Source organism: Pleurodeles waltl, chromosome 11 (assembly GCF_031143425.1).
Source record: "Pleurodeles waltl isolate 20211129_DDA chromosome 11, aPleWal1.hap1.20221129, whole genome shotgun sequence".
In the NCBI taxonomy this organism is placed as follows: Eukaryota; Metazoa; Chordata; class Amphibia; order Caudata; family Salamandridae; genus Pleurodeles; species Pleurodeles waltl.
In genome coordinates this window covers 969,638,796-969,661,569 of record NC_090450.1, presented here as the reverse complement: position 1 = coordinate 969,661,569, position 22,774 = coordinate 969,638,796, and the positions used below count along the sequence as shown (strand labels likewise).

The 22,774-nt window shown below is 47.0% G+C and overlaps 1 protein-coding gene across 2 annotated transcripts in view; it reads right to left on the bottom strand.

Annotated features, from left to right (window-relative positions):
• Window positions 1–22,774, bottom strand: part of PI4KA (phosphatidylinositol 4-kinase alpha) — a 520,678-nt gene that overhangs the window by 151,850 nt on the left and 346,054 nt on the right. For both annotated transcript variants that reach the window (XM_069215218.1, XM_069215217.1), the window contains 2 exons: window positions 20,831–20,987; window positions 20,343–20,470 (listed from right to left, as the gene is read on the bottom strand). In XM_069215218.1, the coding sequence (XP_069071319.1) occupies window positions 20,343–20,470; window positions 20,831–20,987 (285 nt within the window). The remainder of the gene's footprint in view (window positions 1–20,342; window positions 20,471–20,830; window positions 20,988–22,774) is intronic.

Sequence of the window (22,774 nt, the reverse complement as noted above, 5' to 3'; positions counted from 1 at the left end):
GGTGAGGGCCTTTGTGCTCTCAGGAATCGGGGACAAATCCTGCTCTGGATGGAGGTGCTTCACACCTCCCCCTTCAGGAATAGCAACACTTGGCGGTAAGCCTCAAAGGCTCCTGCCTTTTGTTCAGCTGTCTCAGGGCACTCCAGCTAAAGGAGGTGCCCGCCCCTCCGGACCAAGCCCCACTTTTGGCTGCAGGTCCAGTGGGGAAATTAGTAAGCACCAGGCGGAGTGACCACCCCCTAGGGTGCGAAGAGCTGAGGTGAATCCCTCCTGGCAGAATCCTCCGTCTTGTTTTGGAGGAAGATAGCCAATAGGGTTAGGAATGTCCCCCCTCCCAAAATGGAGTGGGGGCACAGCAAGGGTGTAGCCACCCTCAGGGTCAGTAACCATTAGCTACTACCCTCGGACCTCTGTAACGCCCCTAAATCTAGTATTTAGGGGCACTCCTGAACCTTGCTCTTCATATTGCTGGCGACCTTAAAGAAGAAGAGGGACTGAAGAGCCGCACCAGCAGAAAAGACTCCAGATGACAACTGACTTGGCCCCAGCTCTACCAGCCTGTCTGCAGCTTTAAGACTTCTGCTACAAAAAAGGTGACCCTTCCTGCAGGACCAGCAACCTCTACAAACCCCCAGAGGGATGCCTGCCTACCCAAACACCAAGATCTCCCAAGGACAGCAGCCCTGTCCACAAAGAAACCTCTAAGAAGTACTCCAGACCCTCCTGCGAGTCCTACCTCCGGTGCAACTGACACTCATGGCCTGAGTTCAGGTGGCCCATCAGTCCACAGAAGATCCCCAGGTGAATATGACCTTGAGTCCATCCAGGGTTGACACTTCCAGAGCAATACGATAACACCTGCAATCGCAACCCCTGGCCTTGGGGAACACAACAGCAACATCCGGGGGTCTCTACTTACCTGTCCAGACGTTGGTCTTCTTCAGCCGACACCCTGAAACCAAGCCTGCAGCCTATTTGCGACCCCTGGAGTCCCTCCATTGAAAAGCATTGGGCACCCGATGCTGTGTTTGCACCCTGTACCCAGCTGCCCCCTGCCGTTGAGGGTGTGTGGTTGGGGCTGACCTGTGACCCTCCCCCCCCCCCCCCGGTGCTGATCTAAACCCCCCCGGCTCTGTGCCCTGAAGTTGAGGGTACTTACCTGCAAACTGTTTCTTTCTAAGTGTTGCCAGTCTCCATAGGATCCCACTGGGTGCCAGACACCAACTTTGACCTCAGCACCCGGCCGGCCCTGTGTTGTTGGTGGTGCACCCTTAGGGTCTTCCTAAACTTTGCCCTGTAGACACCCTAACCCCCTTAAGACTTGGATCGTAAGTCGAGAATTTACCTGCAAACTGTGTTGGAGTTTTCCTCCCCTAGGACTGCATTGCTTTCTATGAAAATTGCACTGTCTACTTTTGATATAGAAAAGTATTACTTACCTAAAAACTGTTTTAACTGTGAATTACAAACACAGTGCATTTGATAGAGGATAGTGATACATCCTTTAAACTGTACTTACCTGCAACAAAGATCCTTTTGGTTCTAGAAATAAAGTAACAAAGTATATTTCTTTATACATAAATATTGCCCAGGAGTTAGTCATTGAGTGTGCGCCTCATTTCCTGACTGTGTGTGCACAACAAATGCTTAGCACTACTCTCTGATAAGCCTAACTGCTGGATCACACTACCACAAAGCAGAATTATCTAACTTTAGCCTCTGTAAAGCCTCTGGGGGAGCCATTGGACTCTGTGCACACTAAACCTTACTTTGGTACTGTATATATAGAGACAGCTTCCTACATAGACTGTGCCATGTCGTATTTTCACTTTTAGCTGCACCAAGACAGCAGCCTGCAATGGTAGGCTCTGCATGAGCTAGATGAGGGAACCCTGAGGGTGGCACAATACATGCTGCAGCCCTTGGGGACCCTCTTTGGCCCATGCTCTAGATACCTGGGGTACCATTTACTAGGGACTTACAGGGGTGCTAAAGGTATTGCCAAGTGGGGAACAATTGTAGAGTTTTAGGGAGAGAGATGTGTCACTAGGGACCTAAATAGCAGAAACTCCGTGCACTTTCTGTAGAAACTGCATCAAATACCAGGCACCAGGCAAAAAGTGAGGTGACCATTTCAAGTAGGGGCCCTATTGTACACAGAACACTATCCAGCTTGCAAGAGTCTTTTGACTGATTGCCTTGCCATTACTTCCTGTACCATATGCTACCAATAAGTGATCTGTTTTCCTAAAACATTTTGTTCCTTTCAAATAAAGTTTTAAACATCTTTCAATGGCTAATGAATGCAGAGTTTGCTCTGCAGGTGTACTTGGATTTGTAAAAAAACGTTAGCAACGTCATTTTCTTCTATAAATGAAGAGACGTCAGCACTTCTGGTATAAATCCCAGAATAGGAACTAAAGTCACTTAACCTTAGAGGATATCAGATATGGTGATTTGCAGCTTAAAGCTTGCAACTCACTATCTCTTTGAGAGGATGTCTGGCAAGAGAAAAGCAGTCTTTCAGGTTAAATTGTCTATAGATGATTTATAAATAGGCAGGTCTAAATGAAACCTTCATCAGTGCTGTCAGCACAGTGTTTATTTCTCATTTGTGAGCCAGATTAGGCGCAGGAGGAAGCTTCTCATTCTTTGTGAATACAACGTTGCTTGATTTGAAGTTCATAAAAACTTGAAAATTATAGTCAAGTGGCATAAATGATAATCCCGACCTCACAAGATGCAAAATATAGGGCATAAACTCATGTGGTTCATCTTAAGTAGATCTAATTTCTCCCTTGAGCTTATACTAAAAATCATGCCATTTTAGATTAAGGCCCTCCTTACGACCCTGCCGGTCGGTGGTAAAGTGGCGGTAAGGCCGCAAACAGGGCGGCAATTTTTATTTTTTAATTATGACCGCGGCGGTCATCCGCCACTTCACCATTCCGACCGCCATGGTGGTGAAGGCCGCTGGGCTGGAGATTGCGGTCTCCAGCCCGGCGGTCGTCACTAGACCGCTGACGGTATCAGGACCCTGCATACCGCCATGGATCTCCGGTGGTTGGGAACAGCCATGAGATCCATGGCGGTAGGCACTATCAGTGCCAGGGAATTCCTTCCCTGGCACTGATAGGGGTCTTCCCCACCCCCGCTACCCCCACGAATCCTCCCCCCACAGGCCACACCCCCCTGCAACCCCACAAAGGTGGCACAACCCCCCTCCCCACCCCGACCCCGAACATGCACATATGCATACCCCTACACGCACACACCCCGAACATGCACATATACATACCCCTACACGCACACACCCGAACATGCACATATACACACCCCTACACGCACACACCCTGAATACGCACACATACACACCCCTACACGCACACACCCCGAACATGCACATATACACAACCCCTACACGCACACCCCCCGAACACGCACACATACACCCCGACAACACATATTCGCACACATACACACAGACATGCACACCGTCCGACCCGCACACATTTCCCATACACACAATACCCCCTGCACGCATACACTCACTCACTCACCCCCTCTACACTCCCACACGCACACCCCCATGCACGCACACAACGCCCCCCCACCCCCTTCCCTAACGGACGATCAACTTACCTTGTCCGTTGATCCTCCGGGAGGGGACGGGATCCTTGGGGGCAGCTCCGCCACCAGAACACCGTCACCAGAACACCGCCACACAGAATCATGGAACGTGATTCAGTGGGCGGTGTTCTGTTGACGTGGCAGTGGAGGTTGAGCAACCTCCACTTTCCCGCCGTCCGCCAGTATGGCTGCTGGCGGCTTTCCGTACGAAAAAGGATGGTGGGCTGCCAGCGGTCATAATACGCGGCGCCGAAGACCGCTACCACTGGCAGTCTTCAGCACAGCGGTACCTCGGTGGTCTTGCGAAAAGACCGCCGAGGTCGTAATGACCCCCTATATGTCTTAATCGCTGATGGTGCTCTTGATTCCTTTAGCACATGACAACACTACTCAGGAATAGCTAAGTAACCAAACTCTAAGTCCCGATGCCATGATGTTAGGTGAAATAATTACAGGTTGCAGTGAAATTTTGGTGCCTCATTCTAATGCTGACATGGCCATGCAGTTGTCCCAAAAATCACCTTACAACTCTCTCCCCTATTCTTGCACAATACTCTTGAAATCTAAAGTATTGGTGAGAATGCATACATAAACTTTCCTGTCCAATTTATTGTACAGGCATCCCCTCGAGTGCCTTGGGGAAATCCATGTACTTGCAATTATCTTGCACTTGCAATTTCAATCTGTTGCAAACATGTCCCACTTTGATTTTGCCCTTCTGCGAAATATCAAATTCAACTGTTTGATGTATATATCCTATTCGTAGGTACTTGTCTAATGTCTGCTCAGCCGATCCACTCTATCATTGCAAATTCCTGGTACGTGCTCTGCAGAGAGGAAAACATTGTTCTGAATAGTCCACTTCCACAAATTCTGTGCTTTCTTTGAAAGCTCCCTTGCTTTTGTTCCACATTGTTTTTAAATGTAATGCATTGTCGCTGTATTGTCTGTCCTGACTGTAATATGCCATTTTGTCACAATGGCCAAAAATGTTTTCAAAGCTAGCCCAACTGCCCTCATCTCCAACACATTTGCATGCCAATTTTTCTTCCTCATTCTTTCATACACCATTCACCTGTTATTTGTCCAAAAACACTCCCCATCCTTCTTAGAGAAGAATCCATTGTCAAACATAGTTGTGGCTTCTCCACATGCACTATCTGACCTTTGAAGTTATTCTTCTCCTGCTTCCACCATCTAAATGCTTTCTTTGTGACTATGTTGTCATATCCTCCACGCACCTGCTGCCACTGTTCATCCAGCTACTCCTGAATGATCCTCATTCTGAGCCAACAATGATGAGTTAGCATACAAGAAGACATTCCTACCAGACCCACTCTCACTCATGTTTCCTTCTTTTCCATCAGGAAATTCACCTGTTTCCTCAGTTTGTTGCCTCTGTCGAATGGAGGGTGTACCTCTCCTCGCTCCGTCATTATCCTTGCTCCAAAAAAACACCAAATCCTATCTTGGTTGCAAACTTGACTTCATTCTTTTGCTAGATGATTCTAGCCTTAGAAGATCTTCCATTGCCAAACAGGTAATTTTCTGTGCCTTCTGTAAGCTATCCGCCTTTATAAGCCAGTCGTCTAGGTACGGATATACATACTTCCTTGCCTTGTTAAGTAAGTTGTCATTAGAGCCATACATTTCGTGAAAACTCGAGGTGCTGACTTGAGCCAGAAAGGAAGGGTTGTGAACTGGTAATGTTATCCATCTACCAGGAAACGCAGGTGCTCTTTGTGCCTTTTGTGAATAGGCACACTGAAATAAGCATCCTCCAGGTCTATTGAAGACATATAGGGCCTCATTATGACATTGGTGGCAAATGCCACCTACCGCCACGGAGGCGGCCATCAACATACCGTCGCCGTGGCTACCAGCCGCCAACCGCATTATGACCGTTGACGGAATTCCGCCAGAAGGCTGGCGGAATTCCGTCGACGGTCATGGCGGCAGACAGCAGTAAGGTGGCAGTGCTGCCAGCAGCAGCGCCACGCCAGCAAAACACCGCCTACCGTATCATGTTCCATGATACGGCCTGGCGGTGTTTTGCTGGCGGATGCTGCTGCTGGCAGCAGCGCCGCAGCCCGTCTCCTGCCGGAGGATCCCCTGCAAGCAGGTTAGTCGGGTTCTCTGACAGGAGAGGGGGGTGGGGGGTGTGTTGTGTGTGTGTGTGTGTGGGGGGGGGGGGTTTGTGTGTGTTTTTGTATGCATGCATGCGGGTGTGAGTTGCATGGAATGCATGTGTGAATGAATGTGATTGTACGTGTATGTTGTGAATGTGTGTGTGCTTCAATGTATGTTAGTGTGTGTTGCAGTGTATGGGTATTTATGTGTGCATGCGTGGGTGGATGTGGCTATGCGTGTGTGTGTATGTGTGTGTGTATATGTGCGCGTGTGGATGTCAGGGGGGGTCTGGAGGGGGAGGGGGGGGGAGGATTCTGGGGAGGGGGGCGGGGGAGACCCATATCACTGCCAGGGAAAGAATTCCCTGGCACTGATAGTGCCTACCACCATGGTTTTCGTGGCAGTATGATTGCCACGAAAACCATGGCAGTAGGTGGGGTCATAATCCCAAGGGTGGGATTATGATGGTCGCTTGGCTGAAGACCGAAGTCTCCAGCCTGGCGGCTGTTACCACCCTGGCGGACGGAGTGGTACACTCGCGGTTTGACTCAATGTAATAATTTTGTTGAAAGGTACCGCCAGCCTGTTGGCAGTACCTTTCGCCAAATTACTGCCGTCCGCCAGGGCCGTAATGACCCCCATAATCTCCTTTCATTATGAGCGGCAAAATCGTGCAATTTTACCATCTTGAAACTCTGTTTACTTATGAACTTGTTTAACACTGTCCAGTCTGGTATTGGGCACCAATCTCCCATTTATTTTATTTTTTTATATGAGAACCAACCCAACCTTGAGTAGAAGCCCAAGTCCCTGTCTTCTAAAGGCACTCTTTCAATAGCCTCTTTCTGTAATAGTTTCAATATTTCCTGTTTCAATTCCTTTAAAGACATGTGTTTCTATGTGATTGGTAGGTGGTGGATCTTCCATAAACTCCAAACTATGGCCCGTCTCACAATATCCAAGACCCATATTTTGGTTACTTGTTGCCATCCTTTTAAAACATGATGCATTTGCCCTCCCACTGGCAGCTGGATCTGAGAGGAAATGTTGTCTGAAAAGGCATGTCCTGCCTTCTTTATTGTCGAATGTTGCTGACTGGTTGCTTCTAATTCACCAATCCTGTCTGTAACTCTTATTTAATTTTCTAAGCAGTCGCGGACCCCCTGAGGGGGCTGCACGGACCCAAAGTGGTCCCTGGGACCACAGGTTGGGAACCACTGTTCTAAACTGTTGTCTATTTTGAAGCATTTTGAACAATCGAGAAGTCTCTGTGCCTGTTTTTATCTCCTGTTGCGCATCACTCATCTTTCTTTCAAATACATTACACTTATCAAATGGCATATCCTTCACACATGATTGTACTTCCGGCTTGAAGGATGTGCTTCTGAGCCAACCATACCTCCTCATTTCTGTAACGTTTCCAGTTTGCATAAAGGCACATGAAGATGCATCCACTGCTGCCTCAATCCACAACGATGATGCCTGCTCTTCATCCATTAATATTGCTCTTGCCTTATCTTTATCTTCCTCGTGCAACCTTTAAATGAAATCTGACTTATCACTCCATAGTTGCCTGTCAAATCTTGCAACTATTGCAGATGAATTTGCAATTTTTACTGCATCTGCATCCAAAACATTCACTGTCTTCCCCATCAAGCCCCATTTTCTGCCCTCTTTATCTGTAGGTGCTGTATAAGGAGGCAATGGATTTCTAGATCTCCTCTGAGCTGCTGTTGATATTACTGATTCTGCTTTCACCAGATTCATGATGCCACCTGGTGCAGTGTCTGTTGCCTTAAAGTTCTTCTCTATTCTCACCAAGTTCACTGTGGCTGTAACAGGATTTTGCATCAGTTAGCCCTTCTTCCCACAAATAATCTTACACAGGGATAGAATGTGCACCTCTTTTGGATTTTTCCTTAAAATTGAAGAAGAAAATCAAGATTTCTCCTCTGCTGATGTTAAACTAAAACTTTCAGATTATTTTCCAATTAAAACATGAAACCTTCCAATATTATCCAGTGGCGAAAGTCTGTGCGCCTGCTCTCTGCTTGCATCTTTTGAGACTATAAATTGGTTCCATTCTGAATCAGCATGATCATAATCACTAGCAGTCCCTGCTATATCATCAGAATCAGCATTGCCGTGTCAATAATCATTTCCAAATCCCAATGAAGATGTTTGACCACCTTCATTAACATCCTCATTTTCATCTCTACTTTCATCACACTCTCTATCTCCAACTTGTTAATACTGTTGATTCTTGTTTGAATTCCGCTTGTCTTGCCCTGGCAAATCCTCTGGTTGCAATTCTGGTGGTTGTGGTGTCTCTAAAAATCCTGACTGTTGCCCACCATGTGCCGGTTGTTGAGGCCTCCTAGAAATATCAGTAATCATATGCTGCAGTGAATAAGCATCTGCATTAGGACTTGAATCAGTCTCTCAGAAAGATGAATTAACTCATTCTTTCTGGATTCATACAACAATTGTCTTGACATCTGACCCCAAGCTGCATACTGACCATATCTACCTTCATAACCATCCACATCATAATCAATGTATTAAATGTTCAGCTGCACAGGATGAGTCACCGTATCTCTTTCTGCTCTGTTTATCACTGAAGAAGGACTCCATACGGTCCAGATCTGGATCATTATCGTTATCTTATTACTTGTCTAATTCTGTTTCCTTCTAACATTCTGAGGAAGCTTCCTTCATGAATTGCGGTAGTGGTTGCACTGCAGCACGGGAAACGACCAATGGCTGCAGCTGAATATCTGGTTGTCGCTCTCCTAACTTTGGAGTTGGATACGCCTTCACTGTAACCAGTGAATCTCTCGTCAACGAAGGTATCTTTCTTTCAGTCAACAGTCCTTTCATCATAAACAACATGTCTATCAGTACCTTTTCTGCTGAAGTTCCCTTCCATGTCTACATCTCCCTCTTCGTTACCTCTCTTGTCGACGGCAATGACTTGTTGATGATACTTTTTTTCACAAATGCATCAAGGGTATTCATGCCTTCTACAATAGCATCCTCGTTTGTTCTCCACTAACTTTACTTATAACTGTCAATGACAAGCCCGTCGACCACATACCATGAGCGTGTTGTTTCTTGGTCATCGTCACCAAATCGTTTGTGGACAATACTTTATTATCGATTATTTTTGAAGTTGACACACTGAATAGTCTCTGATGAAACCTTAAGCCTTTGTACCAGTGTCTCCTCACCAACAGAGGCTACTCTCTTATCCGTGCGCTTTCTGGGGACATCACCTTCCTTCCACAATTCCCTACTAGAACACGGCTGACCAGAAGTCCTTAGAGGGAATCTTTGCCTGCTTGGAAGTCACCTTCCTTGACTGTCCTTTACTGGTTATGCTTGGCTCACCTCAGTGTTTTGATGGTCCTCCTTCCTTGGTCTTCTAAGATTGTCAGAGCCAAACACCTTTCTCGATCTTTCAAGGTCCTTGTCAAGAATTTCTTACATATCTCACTCACAGCTGTGATAAGGTGTGGCTGTAAGCATTAAGGCACTTTGTGTGTAGCTCGTCCCCCAAAATCCTATTTTTACCAAAGCCTAAGGCTTTACAAGCCCTAAACAAAGATTTCCTACTATGAGCCTTAGCCATGACCTTATGTTGCTGTACTCTTCTGACAATAAATGCAAACTGCATTTTTCAGATGAGTTGTCCAAGGGTACCTCGCACTGCACATATGGTAGAAAATCTGCCAGTTGGAAGCCTCAGGCAGGGCAACAACTGGGTGAGGAGGCTTCTGATTGTCTGAACTTTGGGTGGATAGGAAGGAAAAGTTTAGATGTAGGGAAATGTGAATGGGGACACTGTTATGATCACATTGTTACGGAGGGTTCCCAAGTCTGAGGATGGGGATGGATTCAAGTATGTGAATTTATGAAAAATCCAATGCTGGAGAACTTCAGGTTGAACTTCAGGCTGGATTTCACAGAATAACTGGGGGTGAGGGTGGTGGTATGGTGCCAACACATTTCCAGTTTTGTCCTAGATGCAAGACTACGTACAGTTATCTACCTATATAAAGGTGAACTGGAAGTATTATTTTATTTGTTCATTTACTTATACAGAATGGCTGTTGCCTCTAGGCCTTACAGCTGTGCAAAGGGGATAGCTTGGATCTGTTGCCAATGGGGGCTTGAAATCTGAGCAGGAGGAAGCAGAACGTCCAGCCCTGTTCAAATATAGAAGCCATGATTCAAGACAGGAGCGCAGCCATGGCTCATATTATTACTCACATGCAAGGTGGTGAATTCCAGCCGTATCAACCTCGAGAGCGTTCCCAGGCAGAACATTGCTCTTGATGGAGTAAAGCAATGAACCCCCAACCCCAGCCTCAGGAGTCAATAACGTATGGGTCCAGTGTCTCCAGCCAATGCCGCTCGATACCTAGAGTCTTCTTCAATGCTGAACAAGCCTTCAGAATAGGGTGCCGAGCCACGCCGCCAATCACAAGCCTCAGAGCACCAAAAAGACATTTCTGGAACTAAAGTCAACAGTGAAAACTCCAGGCAAACCGACTGCGAGGTTGATGCCGATAGAACCCTCGATGCTGAGGCCGGACTCAAGCGAGGGACCGCTTATGCTTTAGCTCTCTGACATCCCAGACTTGATGCAGAAGAAGACATCCATCTCTCTAATCATCACCAGGTGCACCCAGATACACCCTTTAGGATCCCTGAGAAAAGGAGACTTGCCTTTGATGAAGAGCTCTTCTCTGAGCCATACACCCCCCGTTCTAAAATGTCTAGGGACAGGACCACCAGCCACCATCACAACCCCCTGGCCTAGGATTCCTTCTACACCCCTGCCATGTCTACGTCCTTGCACACCTCCCCAACCTGACTTCCCACATTCTTTTCCACAGTCAATCCATACAGACTCTGATCCGAGAAGCTCACATCATCCTGTGGATTCACATTACAAGCCTTCAGGGCCTGGGAAGGACCCATGGAAAGAGGACTGAGTTGATTCTCCTTATGACCGGGACCTGGTGCCATAACCTGCTAGTCTTCCTCATCAGACACTGCCTCCTCAAGTTCCATCTGATTCTTTCGTAGTGAGAGGTGCTCCTCCAACCCAATAAGCAAGGCAAGGGGAGAAGCAACTCCGTCCATTGTTCCCAACCAACACCTGTTGAGGAAGGACCAAGGTTTTTCCTCCCCCAGTGGAAAGGAATCATCTCTGGCAAATGGGTGTTCTTGGCGGTTCAGCAGGGATACTGCCTAGAGTTCTACACCTAGCCACCAAACATTCCACCTTATTGCCACGTCCACAGCAGAGACCATCTCCAGCTGCTCAAGGTGGAGACGCAAGAGGTCCTTGCTGAGTGTGCCACTGAGTTCCAGTCCCAACATCAACTTCATGGAGTGTTTTCCCTCTCAGTCTTAATCTCCCAGAAGGATGGATCACTTCACCCAACTTGAGGCCTTTAAAGCACTACATCTTGTCAGAGCATTTCCATATGACTACCCCTGCTTGACATCATCCCACTGTTCCGAAAACGGGCCTTCGTGGCAGTGCTCATCTTAGGATGGCTACTTCCGCTTCCCCATAGTTTCAGCCCACTACTAGTACCTGTGCTTTGTTGTAAGTGAACAGCACTACTAGTTCAAGGGTCTGCACTTCTGAGTCACAAGGGCTCAAAGGGTGTTCATGAAGTGTTTGGCAGTGCATCTGCACAGCAATGCCATTCACGTCTTTCCAAACCCAGACGACTGACTGATACAGAGCAGCAGCAGAGTGCAATGTCTAGCAAACCTTTCTTAATATCAATCCTGTGCGCTGTCAAGGTGAAGACATAAACAAATCAAGAGAGAAAGTGGTGCCTTTTTTTTCAGATAGGACACCCTTTTATGGACGGATGGTATTGAGTTTGTTGTGGATGATGGCCTTTTGTATTGCAGTGTTGCCACACACAAGACTGCACAGTACAAGAAGGCAATTGCCACAAACAGAGCTCCATTGGGAGGTTTTAGTGTTGGTAAAGACCAGAACTCCACACAGTCTCCTATGGTGGAACAGTAACAACCTGCTGCTCAGCAGGTTTTTTTTGCGACTCACTTCCACAGTTGACAAATATCACAGGTGCCTCACTCAAGTGAGGAGAGTTCAAATCAACTACAAGACTATTTATGGTATCTGAACTCCACAATATCAGGGGCTGCCTGGTGCTCTTGTCCATCCATCCACCACTCTGAGCTTTCTTCAAGGTCAACTGAGACAAAACAGTCTTCATAAAGACAGTTCAGCTATCAGACATATTCTATTCAGAAGCGGGAAGGTGGCCAATTGGCCCCAATTTCTGCAGTGGCCCAGGAGATATAGCACTGGGCTATTTACATCAATATCCACCTCTTTGCGGAGCATTTGTGGGCGGTGAACAACAACACTGTGGGCAGCGTCTGTTGCTCCCTACAGTGCAGCACCACCAGTCTGCTGCTGTACCTTGCTCCATTTCAGGTTTGCGCACTCTCGCGTTCGAGGCCATCCTCCACCCGCAGGCGCCTGCCTGCACCTCATACCTAGTGGTCCAGTGGTAAGCTCGATCTCTGTTTTTCTTGCCTTCTGCTTGTGCCTTTCTTCTTTTATTCTTTTCTATTTTTCTCTTGTTTTCCCCAGGTTTCCCTTCTGCCACTCCAGGAGCTCCCCTCCCTTCCCGCCCCTGCTCCCCTCCCAGCGCCGCTATTCCCACCTCCCGCCTGAACAGCCCCTCCCTTCTCCCTGCCCTTCTTAGTGGCGGCTGCTGCGCAGCAGGCACGCCAAAGGCAAGCCCATCTGCACCTGGACCACGCCCAGCTCCACGGACCCTGGTCCCCACGACTCTCAACACTACACGCCCTCAACATCGGACGACCCACCGCATGCCATCTCGCATCGCCAAAGGACACCCAAGGCCCGATCACCTGATGCAACTGTGCTTTCTCCTGCCTCCGCACACCGGATCCTCCAACCACACTCCCACCCAGTACTGGAACCAACCACCTCAGCTGCATCCTCCTCAAACACCTGCTCCCTCATTTCACGTGGCAGAAATCTGGGATCTGCTTAACTGCATCTCTCCAGACGTCGCGTTCTTCACAGAAACTTGGATGACCCCCGCCTCTGCCCCAGACATCGCCACAACCATTCCCAACGGCTACAAAATCATACATAAGGACCACGTGGACTATCCAGGAGGTGGCATTGCCACTTTCAACAGAAACACCCTCCGCATCACTAATAGTACTGACGACCATGCTGCCTGCATGGAGCGCCTCCATCTGTAGATCCACACCAACCCTATCACCACACTTTGTGGCACCCTCGTCTACAGACCACCTGGACCCTGCCCCCCCTTCAGCAAATCCATGGCTGACTTCATCACACACCACACCGTCACCTCAATACATCCTCCTCGGGGACCTCAACTGCCACCTGGAAAACTGTAACGACCATCTTCCCTACTGGAGAAACTCACCACCCTGGGACTCAAACAACTGGTCACTTCAACCCACTCAGCAGGACACACACTCGACCCAGTCTTCTCCGCTGGCAAAGACATTCACGTCACCCACACCTCCAAACTGCCCTGGACCGACCACCACTGCTTCCACTTCGCCTTCACCAAACTCGCCGAACAACACTACGGCCACCGCCATCCACAAAGGAGCTGGAACAAGATCTCCAAGACCAGCTCACCACCGCCCTCTGCCAAACACCATTGCCGGCCACCACGGATGCCAACTCATCAGCAGGCAACCTCCACCAATGGATCTCCGACTGTGCCAACTTTCTGGCCCCCCTCAAGAAACCCTCTGACAAGCAACCCCCCAAGAAGAAAGCCAACCAGTTCTCCCCCACCCTCCAAGATTACAAGCCCACTGGCAGAAGGCTAGAGAAAAGATAGAGGAGCAGCAAATCCCCAGCCTACCACGCAGCCTTCAAAACAGCTGTCACAGCACACCACCACCTCACCAAAACCACAAAGAAAATGGCCATTCAGGAGCGCATCAACACAAACGCGCACAACAGCAAAGAACTCTTCACTGTGATCAAAGAATTCACCAAACCCAAAACACGGACTCCACAGAAATCCCCCCTCCCTATACCTCTGCGAAAACCTTGCCACTTTCTTCTACCGCAAGATAGTAGACATCTACGACAGCTTCGCCACCCAAGACCCTCTAACTCAAACCACTGCATCCAAAGAATACAGTTCCCATCGGACTCTGCACAACTGGACCACTTCATCCACTGACAACACCCTGAAGTTCGTGAAAACCATCCAGTCCGGAGCACCCTCAGACCCATGCACACACCACATCTTCAACCGAGCCGTGCCACCATCGCCTCCAAACTATGCCACACCATCAACTGCTCCATCGAGTTTGCCACCTTCCTGGAAGACCGGAAGCATGCAGAAATCAACCCACTGGTGAAGAAACCCTTTTCCGACCAGACGGACCACAAGAACTACAGGCCCATCTCACTGCTCCCCTTCCCAGCCAAAGTCTTTGAGAAAGTAATCTACTCCAAACTCACTGAATTCATCAAGACCAACCACACCCTGGACCCCTCCCAATCAGGCTTCAGAGCAACCACAGCACTGAGACCGCACTCCTTCCAGCAATGGACGACACTCGTGCTCTCCTCGACTGAGGGGAAACCGTAGCCCTCATCCTCCTGGACCTCTCCGCCGCCTTTGACACAGTCTCCCACCACACCCTCTGCACTAGACTCCACAACGCTGGTATCCGCAGCAAAGCTTTGCTCCTTCCTCACCGGCTGAACCTAGAGTCAGGATCCCACCGTTCTCACAACCGACAAATATCAGCTGCGGAGTTCCTAAGGGCTCCTCTCTTAGCCCCACCCTCTTCAACATCTACATGAGCCCGCTCGCTAACATTGTAAGAAACCACAGACTCAACATCGTCTCCTATACTGATGATATCCAACTGATCCTCTCCCTCACGGACATGCCCACAACCGCAAAAAGCAACGTCCATAATGGTATGAAGGCAGTTGATGCCTGGATGAAGGACAGCTGTTTGAAACTCATCTCCAACAAGGCAGAGGTCCTCATCCTGGGTTCCACCCCTCCACCTGGGTTGACTCCTGGTGGCCGTCAGTGCTCGGAACTCACCCTACACCCACCGACCATGCACGCAATCTTGGCATCATCCTCAACTCCTCGCTTTCAATGAACCACCAAGTCAATGAAGTCTCATCCTCGTGTTTTCACACACTCCGCCTGCTCTGAAAGATCTTCAAATGGATCCCGACTGAGTCCAGGAGTCATCCAAGCGCTCGTCATCAGCAAATTAGACTACAGCAACATACTCTATGTAAGCACCACCCAAACACTCCAAAATAAACTGCAGAGAATCCAGAACGCCTCGGCCAGACTAATCTTTGACATCACCCGCCACAGCCACATCTCCTGTCACTTGAGGGACCCTCACTGGCTCCCGATCAACAAAAGAATCACCTTCAAGCTCCTCATGCACACATACAAGGCCCTTCACAACATTGGACAAACATACCTCAACCACGGCCTGACCTTCCACACACACACTCACCAGACACCTCTGATCCGCCCAACCGGCCCTCGCCACTACCCCAAGGATATGTAAAGAGTCAGCTGGAGGAAAATCCTTCTCTTACCTCGCTGCAAAAACCTGGAACGCTCTTCTGCTACACCTCAGGCAATTGCTCTCACTACCTCAATTCAAGAAGGACCTCAAGACCTGGCTCTTCAACTGTACCCTCTCTTCCCCCCCAGTGCCTTAAGACCCTCATGGGTAATTAGCCATGCTCTATAAGAACTGTGATTGATTGACTGAGTGATTGACTGCTAATGAGGATGCAACAACAAGTCCACAAATGGGAGTTAACCCACAAGTCTTTCAAAGGTACTTCAGCCAGTGGGGGACTTCAACCATTCATCTGTTTGCCACCTTTAAAATTATAAAATGCCCAAACTGCGCCTCAGAATACCCATACCCACAGTCCATGGGCAATGTAGTATTGATGAATTGGTCCAGGATACTTGCGCATGCTTTTCTGTCTCTCATCCCGAATGTGGTGAGGAAAATGAGGCAGGTGTCAATGATCCTCATCATAGTGGCTCTGATATTGGCCAGTCAACTCTGGTTCTCCATGCTCCTCAAGATGTCAGTGAGCCCACACAAGAACCTCACAGTTAGGCTGCCCTTTTTCACCCAGCATCAGGGTCAGAACAAGCATCCAAACCTTAGGCAAGTCAATCTAGGAATCTGGCAGCTGAGCTCCTAGATTTTGGTTACCTAAGACTCCTGGAAATGTATATGCAAATCCTGCATGAGTCATAGATACCCACCACACTTATGCAGGCAAGTGGAAACAGTTTATCCACTACTGCATCAACAAGCACGTAGACCTTCTTAAAGTCTATGCTGAAGACATTATCTACTACCTTTCACTTTTGCAGAAAGCAGAAGTACCATACACTTGCATCCATTTAAATTTAACTGGAGTAGCAGCATTCATGCAAATCAGACAAGGCCGTGGCCAGAATCTCTGTTCCAGAGAAACATAGGAGGTAAGATATAATAATGTGTCTCAACCAGCATCCCATGCTGCCAATCCTTACTATCAGACCTGATCTACGGAGCTGAAACACTCACAAACCCAGGCTCGTACACATTCTACTAACTAGCACACACCTTACAACTACTGAATACACATTCCAACTCATACTCATTAATGCTCGCTCTGCAATACTACATGCACCAGACATCACAGACCTCAACATTCATAAGCTTGACGTCCTCTTAATCACAGAAACGTGGTTCTCCCCAACATCCTAGATATCCTTTTTCTCACAAGCTACAGTATCCTTGTTACATTCAGTGTTGCAGTTTTCCAATTATTCCTGCCAGCCTGCTGCAGACCGTCTCTATCACTGGCTATCCAAGAGTGTCTCTGTTCTGCTGCAGTCTTTGCCGGACCAAAGCCATTATTGCCTGTCACTGTACCAAGCTGTTTCTGAAACTTCACCAGGCTGACACTTGCCACCTCACTCTATTTCTGCTCATTTGCAATCTCTGAAGTTCAGTGTAGCTACCTCATCCCACTGTTTTTGTCTCTACTCCCCTCCTTCTCACTCAAATTCTGTCCCTACCTGGTATCTGGCACAAGCTCTTTTTCATACTGTTGCTGCCTGCTTTTTCTAAGCTGTGCATGTCTCTGCTCTCCCATACCTGGGGGTCCAAGGCAATCTCTGATTTCCTTCAGTGTGGTTGCCTAACATTGCCCCAGCTTTCAGCTAAAAATATTGTGTGGACAGAATAGTGTGGCAAAAATATCAAGGACCAAAATATCGAGAAGGTAAGTGCAAATAGGTAAGTATACATTTACTATTCTTAACTCCATATCTACGTACCTTGAAGAAATATATATTGTCAAGGTACATATCTGAGGAGTTAAGTATAGTAAAACTTTGCTTACCAGTTGTAACTTACCTTCATGATATTTTTGTCCTCTATTTTCATGACACAATATTTTGTCCACTCGATATTTTGTATTTTCTAACCATACAAGCTATCTCTTGCAGAACCATACTTATGTTTTCTTTGCAGGCCTCTGACAGCCAAGGTCTGTTTTTTCTTCCCTGCAGCGATAGACTCTGCAAGTTCTGCAGTTATCACTCTGCTTTTGGACTTGTGAACCTCGCCTGAGTCTTAGGCAACACTTGCCCTATCTAAAGCAGTCTTCAGCGGTTTTGACCCTCCTTCACTTTCTTCCAATTCTGCACTCATCTGTTGTCTGTCTAAAGAGAATGTGGTCTATTTTAGGAGTCCTGCTCTTCACCAGTGCAGACTCAGAATTTTGTAGGCCATCACCTATAATTTATTTAGCTCAGTGATTGTTTGCTATGTGTAAGTAAAGTGGAAGGTTCTGGACACCCGTATTGCTACACACTGATACAAATTATGATTTTTTTCAGCACCATCAGTGCTGTTTATTTGTGCGAATCTTGCATCAATATGTTATTGCAGCCTGAAAACATAATGAAAAATGTGGAGGCATTTCATTTTTTTAAAAATCACATTTGCTCAATATTTTGTTACATTTTTCAAATGGACAAGTATACATCCTGGAAGGCTAGACAAGGAAATGTTGCCCTGAACGTTTGGAGTCCGGCAATACTAAACACAGGTGGGAATACCTTGGCAATGTAATCTGTACAATCATTATGTAATATTAGTGCAGAACATGAAATTGGGGAAAAATCACTATTTATGGTGCTCTGTTCATTTAATGAGATATAAAAATTAGAGTCATATGGAAAGTATAAAATGTAGAAATGTTTATAATTCTGAACAATATAAGCAATCTATTGATGCAAGTCAAATGTCTCCTGCCCTGACTCGCTGGCCACTAAAACAATGAACATGAGATTTATCAAATGATTAGCAATTAACTACAAAACATAGAGACTCCCTCCAGTCTGCCTTGCACAGAAATACACCCCTGCCAAGACCTGACCCACAATGTTGAATTTTTGCATCTTCTGTTCACAGGGGGTACCTGACATGTATGTGTTTTGTACAGGTTCAGGGTGTTCACAGGCAGACAAATGGGCATAATACAGTTTAGAAATCTGGAAAGCAGCTGCAAGTGAAATTCCAGTTTAGGGTGCCTGCCTTTTGGCTACAGATATCACCCTTGGGCTATGTAGGAACATATTATAAGCATAGTTTTAAAGTCTACACAACCTACAGTTGCTATTGCTGAGCGTCGTCAGTCCAAATCAATGTGATTTGTCAGATCTTCAGCAATGATTTCACAAAATATGTTAATTCCCTCTAGATTCTCTTATGCAGGAAAAGATCCTTGCCAAGGCTTGATACTAAACTTTGATCCTCTGGGTCTCCTGAGCGTGGGCATTTTCTAAGGTTCAGGATGTCCACAGGTAATAAACTGGGTGTAGTGAATTTTGCAAATTTTTGAGTGACAGAATATTCCAGAGCCTCAGGCAAAAGTCATACCATCTACTGTTCCCACACTTATCCCAATAAAAATGGTATCCCAAATGTGAGGGTGGGCCTACTGCATGGGACAAGAACAGACCAAAATTGTGACCAGCAGAAGATAATATTGACACCATACTGACCTCACACTGTCACATATTGAGCCTGTTCCTGTCAGCTACAATAGGCCCACCCACACATGAAGTATTTTCTTTATTGGCAGGGTGGTGGAAGCTTTACTGTTCCCAATATATTCCAGAACTTTCCGTCAGAGAACTTTCACAAAATTATTTTTTGAGCTAAGACCTGTGGGGGCTACTGTGGGTAAGAAAAAGTGTTCATACTGTCACAAGCCACACCACCAAGGACTCCTCCAGGAGGCTAATGTTCATGAACGTCTGGGGCTGGTAGGTATCACTAGGTGGCATATGACCACTGTTTCTAGGCTGCAGCAAGCTTCTGGGTGCTTGCTGAAAGGTGTCTAATGTTCCCAGAGCAAAGAAAAATGCAAACAGTGTTTAGGAAATTTGCAAGGGTGCAGGTCTGTGTCTATGCCTGAGCAAGGAGCCGTCTGCAGACTTGCCTTTTTCTGAGAGTAAGAAAAAATCCAAACAGCATCTACGCTCCTCGCTGGGCGCAGGTGTGTGTGTGTGGGTGCGTGTCAGCACCTTAGCAAGAAGTCAAGTGTGTTTTGGATATTTTCTAAGGCTAATAAATATCCAAACTAGAGTCACATGAGCGCTTCTATGCCCCTGTAATGATGAAACAGAGTTTGGATTTTTTTCTTGTACAGAGGCGCAATGGGAAACAAAGAAGTTTTCTGAAACTTAATCAGGAAGTGGGAACTGGAAACAGAGGAACTAGGAACAATCCTAGTCCATCCTCTGCCAATCACCACTTCCTACTTCGTTTCTTCCAGAATGAGTGGGAGGGAGGGCGAAAGGAGCCAGGCTGCCCCCCCAGCCCTCTCTGTCACCTTCCTCCCTCTTACAAAAAGAAAAGGTTGCGTGAGCTAGTGGGCATGAATGGATATGGGCAAAGGGCAGTAACCGCAGCACTTAGTCCCACCGGTAGCCACACACACAGGCAAGGCCACCAGCTTAATTCATGGATGGACCTGGAAGGTGCTAGGGAATCCCCCTCAGGCCTATCTGATTATTATTTGAATGCATTAATTAGGAAGCTTGGAAGTGAGCACTGGGATAACTCATTAGGGATTCTCTCAATGCCCAAAAAGGATATGGGACTGGCAAATTCTCCCACTCCTCTGGCTCCAAACCATAAGCCTGAGAGGAGTTTTTCTCCCACTGGAGGCCAGTGGGCAAAACCTGGTAGCCCTAGAAAAAAACTGTGTGTATCTATATATAGGTGTCCTATGGACATCCTTTTGTGATGAATACATACTTTAACACAGCAGTTAACATAGCAGCCAATGACTTAAAATAACTTCCATTTGGAAGATTTTACAAATGGTCCTTTATGACATAACAGTCCATACACATCTCTTCAGTATACCTGCTCCTGAAAGTGCAAAAAGAATAGTGTCTCCTTACCGGAACCTCAATCCCATTCTTGGCAGCAAGCAGCCACTCCCAGCAGGCAACAGCAGTTTCCATGCCATGTTCGGTGAACATGCGCAATGGTCCCCAGCAGAGATGATGGAGGAGTTGGGGATCGCACTCTGAAATGCAATAACAGAGTACTCATACACCTGAAGCAATCAATATTTAAAAAGACCCAGGGAGGATTCTGACAGAGAAATATATTCAGTCATGTTGCAGAAAGTTGCACACAAAACCACCATCAACCATTCACTGTCTAGCACCAGTGACTTCATAGCTATGTCATGTGAACATCTACGCAGGAAACTATAAAGTGATACTTTATTTGACCTTCAGTAGCTGGTGCTAAGTGTGACTATCTGGACATCTGGAAGAGCAGGATACCAGTGGGTTTATTACCTACAAATGTTACTGAAACCCCATTTACTGCCAAACAAACCTCACAAATTAAGTCTTGACATGCAGTATATCCGACTGACCTTTGCAGCTGATTAGCATTGCTGTGAGTTTGAACATGGCCTGAGTGTAAACCTCAGGGTCTCCTGGTTCCAATGCCTCATTAAGATGCTTTATCATAAACTTGGTAAGGTCAGATGTCTTGCACATGGCATTAGAGAAATGGATCATTCCTGCTACCTGCAAAACATAAAGCAGAACTCTCATTACATGAATGGACAAGGAACCATTGGCAATCGAAGTGGCCACGACCAAGGATACACATGTTTGAGTCCAAATTCGGATTCAGGTACAAGGAAGAGAATGATTTGAGGTGCAGAAGGACCCAGATGGCCATACACCTCTTGATGCCTCAAGTCTTGCACAAAAAGAAATCCAAGGACAGCCAGGCCGCAATTCAGTACATACAGCAGTGAAGAGACTGAGCAAAGGAACAGAGAGTGAACACAAATCTACCATCCCACAGACGACGGTTCAGGCGGTAGGTAAAGCAATGGCTGACAAAAGGAAAGAATTAGAAAAAGTCAGTTAGTAGATCTGTCTTGGTACTCACATGAGAATGGCACAGGAGCTGAAGCTTCAATGTTTTGCTCTGAACAAAGACAATTGAATATAGATCCATATGCTTTGCACTGACCATTCTGGAGGTTGATAACAATGATTTTAATTATTTTGGTATCTACATTGAGGCTGCACCACGTAACACCCTTGTCAAAATGGAAATGCATTTACAGGAAGCTGGCTCTCTATAAAGTGGACCAAAACGAGGTACATTGTGTAAAGAGTCAAGGCAAACCCCAATTGACTGATGGAGTCAAAAATGATAACCTAAATGCTCTCCTTTATGGTAGTGTGGGCGAGCAGGTAGGCTTATCAGGGGGTAGTGCTACGCATTTATTGCACACACAGAGGCAGTTAGTGACACACACACTCAATAAAAAAATCCAACATCAATTTATAACAATAGCACAGACTTTTATATGAATTTAGATACCAAGATCATCGGAATCGGGTAAGCACTTTCTGAGATATTATTTTTTATAGGTTCCTAAAGTTCACACGGTGCAATTTCTGGAACAGTAATGTTATCCTATGGGGGGAATTTGGGCACTTGTCAGCGACTTATGGGGTCGTCTACTGCACTTAAGGTGAGTATGGGGCAAGGTCCAAGGCAAAACCAACAGGTCACCTCAGTCAGCTCTGGGGCTTCCGGGTTTAGAGGTGCTTTTCAGCTCCGATGCCCTAATGTTATTCTATGAGAAAAGAAACATATACTGCAGTCGGGGACTTAGCAACTATTTAGGCTATTTTTCTAGAGTTAAGGTAAGTGTGGGCCAAGATCAAAGGCAGCACCAACAGGTCACGTTGGCACGCACATGGGCATTTGAATGCACAGGTGCTTTACAGCATCAGGTGTCCCATTCACTTTAATGGGAAATGCTCTGGTCACAAAGAGGCTGCAAGCTGGGACTGGGGGGCTAGTCCAGGTGAACCCACAAGGGGGCTCAGTTCTTGAGATGCTCAGGCAGGTAGGGACACCATTGGTCCACTTCTCCTCGGGCTGTGGGGCTCGGGTGCAGTGGTGCTTTTAGGTGTCAGGCTGCGGTGTAGGAGATACTCGTGGTTCGAGGGGGCCTGCATAAAGAGGCTGAAGGTGGTGACTGGGAGCCTAGTCTGGGCAAAACCAAGGCTGGGTTCAGCCTTTGAGGGTCCCAGGACCACATTTGCACTATCACCTCCCTCAGACTCGGGTGTGAGGCGTGGGTGCAGAGGCACTTTGAGGTTTCAGGTGGCAGCGATCAGAGGCTCAGTCTTTGTCTTGGTTCTCCAGGAAAGGAGCAAACAGGAAAACTGGGACATTCTCGATGTGGGTTTCACTGTCCCTGAAGTCCTTCGACGTACAGGTCGTCTTCCTCGGTGTTGGTGTCTGTGCTGGAAACAAAAGGTTTTGGTTGCTGTAAGGATTC